The sequence below is a fragment of the Eurytemora carolleeae genome, unplaced genomic scaffold (assembly GCF_000591075.1).
Source record: "Eurytemora carolleeae unplaced genomic scaffold, Eaff_2.0 scaffold1427, whole genome shotgun sequence".
In the NCBI taxonomy this organism is placed as follows: domain Eukaryota; kingdom Metazoa; phylum Arthropoda; class Copepoda; order Calanoida; family Temoridae; genus Eurytemora; species Eurytemora carolleeae.
Window position 1 is genome coordinate 1 of NW_019397312.1, and position 6,131 is coordinate 6,131.

The following is a 6,131-nucleotide window of genomic DNA, read 5'->3' on the forward strand; positions in this document are numbered from 1 at the left end:
CCCCTGCCCCGCATGTGTAATTGTACTCTGTAGGAATTTAACTCAAACTCAAACTTATATCGCAGTAAATCTATCGGGATTTTATGAGAATCCAGCTCTGTGGCCGAATTTAAAGAATTTGAGCGGCGGTTTAAATTTAAGCCGCGGCTTAAATATGGTTGGTTCCACTTAAAATTGTATTAAATGTTTCAAGATATAAGCCGGCGCTTAATTTAAACCGGGTTTTGGCAGATTTAAACCTCGGCTCAAATTCTTTAAATTCCATCTCTGGTTCTTCTTATATTCTGAGTTTCTCGAATATTATTCTGAATATATATTTACCAGAATTCTACTATGTGCAGACAATATATAGAGTTTAATATTATAAAGGTTAAATATTCAATAGTCTACAGTTCGCTATAAAGCATAGATTAATAAAAATACAGATAGAACACTAAATGTAGTCTTTTCAAGATTTAGGGGTTTTTCGTTCACAATAATCTTGAGGCAAAGGCCCAAAGGAGTTGAGCGTATTCTCTCTCTCTGTCTTGTATTGTAATTCAACGCTTCCTGCGCAAAACTCCTTTAGGCCTCAGGGTTATTGTGAAGTGAACGAAAAACCCTTAAATCTTGAAAAGACGACATTTTGTGCTCTATCTGTATTGTTATTAATCTATGACTAAAAGGGGAAACTTATACAGATGCCAGGATAATTCTAAAAAAAATATTTTTAAACATAAAAACCTAGACTAAAATATTCCTATTTTTCTCTCTAAAAATGACTTGTTAAGGTTTCTATTTTTAGGCAATAGTTGAAGATATTGATGAGGATGGGTCAGGACAACTTGAGTTTGAAGAGTTTGTTATGCTTAGTGCAAGGTAAATATTAAACATTCTTAATGAAGTTGAGTCTCAAATTTTTTTTGGAACCTGGTGGTGAAAACATGTAATATTTCGAAATTATATTATTTAATCCAAGGAATAGTTTAAATATCTAAGGTCTACGACATATGGGTTGCAAAGATACAGTGATTGGAAAATCAGAGTTTGTGACAAAGACTCAATTCAATAAATTTACTGAAACTCAAGCAGATGGGATTTCGCTTAATTTGTTTGAAAACTGATATTTTTCTAAATAAGAAATGTTCAGGGGCGTGTCCCAGGGGTGTCCCAGGGGCTTGTCCCAGGGGTGTCCCAGGGGTGGGCTAACCTTAGTTTTCTCCCAACTACAATTACTGCAATTACTTGTCCCACCTTTTTATGAAATCCAAAGTAAGCTTTTCTATTTTTTAAATCTCGGGATGGAATCAACTCAAATATTGATCTCCATCTTATACATACCTAAATTCCTCTTCGATATCATCTGGTATTCATAGCTGTGCAGCAATAACTTTAATTAAAGGGAGTGTTCGCGAAAAATGATATAGGGCCCAGGCTTACAACGAAAAATAAGTGCTTTTGATCGCTGCTAATCTTATTTCTATCTGTTGCGCCTTAACGGAAAAAATTGTTAAAAACGACTTATACCAAAGAAGGTAGCGTCCATACAAATTCAGAAAGTTGCAACATTCAACTCGGATCGTAAACAAATCAATTTAATTCCAAACAAATTATTCAGACATTTCAAACAATAGCCATTGATTATTTTTCGACGCATATTTCGCTGGCGCTGTATTTTCGAACATTCCTGGAAAATATGAAAATGTCGTCTTCATTATATAAACAGGAATAAATGTTTTCAAAAGTAATTCTCAGATCATGAAAAATAAAATAAATATTATGAAATATCCACTATAGGAATCAAGTATTGATCTCCATCTTATTCAGACCTACGGATTTACTAAATTCATCTTCGATATTCCGTGCTGGTCATAACATGCAGGGATAACTTTAATCTAGAGGATCAACCATTGATCCTCTAGATTAAAAGTAACTCCATATTTAATATCGCGATAATGAGTATCCAACAAAATGTTTCCAGCTCTGATCCCTGATCAATTGTCCCAGGTCTGATCCCTGATCAATTCTGATCAATTTTGTGATTTTATTCAGGTTTCTAGTGGAAGAAGATGAAGAAGCATTGAAGAAAGAATTAAAAGATGCTTTCAGGATTTATGATAAGGTATAAGATAGTTCAGGATTTATGATAAGGTATAAGATAGTTCAGGATTTATGATAAGGTATAAGATAGTTCAGGATTTATGATAAGGTATGAGATAGTCCAGGTTTCCAGGGACAAGTGGACCTCCATTTAATCATTTAAAATTATATCCTTTAACCCTTTGTTTGAGCTGAAATTATAGAAATTTACTTGATTTATTAATAAAAATTCTCTTTATAGAGTTTACTTGTATATTTATGCAGCAGAGGCAAGGAAGACAATTTACAGAATAAATAATTTTTATAGAGAATACAACAATGCCTTCCACATTGTTATTAAGATAAAGGTTCAAAGGGTACGTTGTGATTTTGGAATTTTGCAAATTGTTTTTCTATTGAAATACAAATAAGTAAAATGGATTTGAAAGTTCAAACCAAGGCCTGGCAATGGCAAGTTGGCTCAATATCGTCGTTAGTTCTCGAATAATTTAAAGAATTTTAGCAATGCCGGACACTTCAGCAAGTGTTTCATAAATTAATTCTCAATTATATAATAACTAATAAGAATCATATTTTAAAACAAAACCATGTAATTTGTTTATTGTTATAGGAAAGGAACGGGTATATAACTACTGGAACTATGTATAGGAAAGGAACGGGTATATAACTACTGGAACTATGTATAGGAAAGGAACAGGTATATAACTACTGGAACTATGTACAGAAAAGAAACAGGTATATAACTACTGGAACTATGTATAGGAAAGGAACGGATATTAAACTACTGAAACTATGTATAGGAAAGGAATGGGTATATAACTACTGGAACTATGTATAGGAAAGGAACGGATATAAAACTACTGGAACTATGTATAGGAAAGGAACGGTTATATAATACTGGAACTAGTTATGGAAAGGAACAGGTATATAACTACTGGAACTATGTATAGGAAAGGAACGGGTATATAACTACTGGAACTCTGAAGGAAATTCTTCATGAGCTTGATCCTAAATTGACCCAGGAGGAGCTAAACGGAATCATAGGTAAACCTTTTTTAATTAAGATGTTTTTAACATCAATTTTTGTTTAAGTCAGATTTTTTTTATCAAATGCGATTCATTTTTATATTTGGGAACCAAGCATTGCCCATAGTTACTCATAGTTACTCCTGCAGTTTACCCGCACTTGGTCTATTTTACCTGGATTTTTTTGCTGGTTTTGAGAGTCTAAGTTGAGTGGATATATATTCTATTTGTTTTCTGGAACCTAACCTTCCATTAAAGATACCCCTATAGAAGTGAGAAAGCAGATTAAAATCTGCACATATTGAAACCTTCAACAGAACAAGACTATAGGCTTAATTTCAACTTCCATAAAGATGACAATGCCTGATTGACGACGGTATCTTGAAACTTTAATCTGATCAGTTAGATATTGTCGTTTTTCTTGGCTTTAAAGGGACAGACCGGCTATATAAGGTAATTAAACTGAGTATACAGTGTTGTGGACAAATTCTTTAGGACTCATTTGAGACAAGTTTCCACGATGTAAAGTTAATGAGTTTGAGCGCAAAGTCGACGTTCAAAATCCTGAATTTGGGTGGGAACGTTTTCAGAATCGTTTTATTTAAATTATTCATTAACGACGACAAAAAATACAGTAAATATTCTATAGTAAACTAATTAGATGTTTAGGAACATATTTCTCAAAAGAAATTTGTCAATAAATCGAAGTTAGAATTGTTTATTTCCTTTTTGTCACTATATTGAATTTCTTATTTTTTATGAATTTGTTCCCAGATTTCTTAAAATTCTTCAAATGTCGTCTTTTTAATAAAAATTCCAGAAAATCTGCAGAAAATCTTTGTGATTATAGAACTAATAATTGAATAAGATTACTTATTTTCGATGATAAGAGTTAATTTTTGTTTTCTCAACCTGTTCCTAAACAACTAATTATTTTAATGTCAAATTTTGTTTACATTTTTTGTCGTCGTTATTTAATAATTGAAAAAAAATTCTGAAAACTTATCCACCAAAAGTACGATTTTGTACGTTTGACTTTGCGCTCTAACCCAGGATTTACAGATCTTTAAAAAAAATTTTATGTCTCAAATGAATCCTAAAGAATTGGTCCCCATCACTAAGTACTCAGTTTAGCTACCTTACGTAGCCGGTCGGTCCCTTTAAAGTGTTTAACTTTGATAATTTCTGTATGATTTCAAGTTTTCCTGCAGTAGAAATGCGCAAGTCACTTTCAATTTATCAGTTTTTAATTTAGAATCTAATTAATTTTAAACTTTATTAAAATTAACCCTGAACTGTGACGAATCCGCATATTTCACACAAAACATCTATTTACACGTAAAACATAATAAAACTGTACGAAATAGTAAATCTTAAGGTTATGGAGAACAAATATTCGAATGTCCGCCTTTACGGTGAGTATTGAGATAATCGACTGCCTGGTCAGGGATCTCATGCAGAACTAACTTCTCTATGCCCTCTACTGGTATGTTAGGACGTTCAACCCAAGCCAAGCTAATCCTTGCATCATGTTTGGGCTTCAGGCTAACGGAATCACTTTTCTTCATATCTTTGACAATCATCATTTATTTGTATATGCCATATTATACTTTATCAAACAAAATTTTTCTTGGTACCATTGGGAATCGGGCATTGTCATGTTAGCATGGATGGTGACTTGAACGCTTACAGTCTCTTTAACAACATATGTAGTTTATAGGTTCATATACCTTTTAATATTCTAGAGGAGATTGATGAGGATGGAAGTGGAACTGTAGATTTTGATGAGTTTGTTGAAATGATGACTGGTTAAATGACCGGATAAATGATCGGTTAAATGACCGATTAAATGACAGGTTAAATGACCGGTTAAATGACCAGTTAAATGACCGGATAAATGACCGGTTAAATGACCAGTTAAATGACCGGATAAATGACCGGTTAAATGACCGGATAAAATATCCTCATAATGTAATCTTCAATCTTGAAATTTAAATAATTGTTAATTAATTAAAAATTGCTCTTAATGATCATAATTGTTCATAATGTTCACGTTTTTTTTTCTTTCAATTTTTTAGCCATGCATTAATAAAGTCTTCTTTTATTTTGTATTCTTAAAAAAAATTATTATACACGATTTTGAAAAAACTTGTAATTTTACATATGTAATAAACACTAACATAAAATTGATTTAAATTCTTTAATATCTTATTTTGCATGTTTAAATTGTCGAAAAACAGGACACGAACCTGACTTTACAAATTTTTCTTTAAAATCGTTTTTAAACTATTGTTTTTTCAAACGGACCACTCCTTTTCAACTTTTAGAAACAAAAAACGATCGTGTTTTTTAGAACTACCTTTTTTTAACGAAAAACGAAAGTTTTTAAAAAGAAATTTCGGTAATGAATTAGAGTTTTACGACAGTTAAGTTCAATTAACTTTCAGAAAGATAAGGTTACGAATGTTGTCTTAAATAACCTGAATTTTCCTGACTTAGTATTTTCCGAATGTATTTTCTCTGTAAAAGGTAATTAAAGATTGTTAACGAAGTATCGTCGTTAACGGTTGTTAACAATGGGTCATTTTTAACGGTCGTTAAGAAAGGTTCGTCGTTAACAGTCGGTAAGGAAGAGTCGTTTTCAAAAACAATCGTTTTTGAAAAACTGTTATTAAAAAACGAAAACTTTCGTTTCATTTCGTTTTTTTCTTCGTCGTTTTCAAAATATTACAATCGTTTTTCAAGAAAGTGGAAACGATCCATCCCTACTTCTGGTTGAATAGTAATTTTACTATTCGTTAAATAAGAGACAACTTGCAAACAAGTGTTAAACAATTCCAAGTGTTTTTGTAGATTAATAAGGATACGTCGACTGAAAGACAAAGGTTTAAGGGTTACTTTTGTAAATCAAAACCACTCTACAAAAGATGCTTTTTTTATGACCTTACCTTGAAAAGGGAGGTTTGGGACATGCATCCCACTCCCTCAACTCTCAGGGTTAAACCAATCCCTGTCAAAACTAAATC

At 32.0% G+C, this 6,131-nt stretch overlaps 1 protein-coding gene across 1 annotated transcript; it reads left to right on the forward strand.

Moving 5' to 3' along the window:
• Positions 1–784: 784 nt before the first annotated feature.
• On the forward strand, positions 785–5,291 carry LOC111713444 (troponin C; the record flags this gene model as incomplete). Its single annotated transcript, XM_023488296.1, is given in 4 exon segments — positions 785–858; positions 2,032–2,101; positions 3,030–3,123; positions 4,851–5,291. Coding segments are annotated over 4 exon segments (306 nt in total), but the record flags the coding sequence as incomplete, so codon positions are not given.
• Between the last annotated feature and the right edge of the window lie 840 nt (positions 5,292–6,131).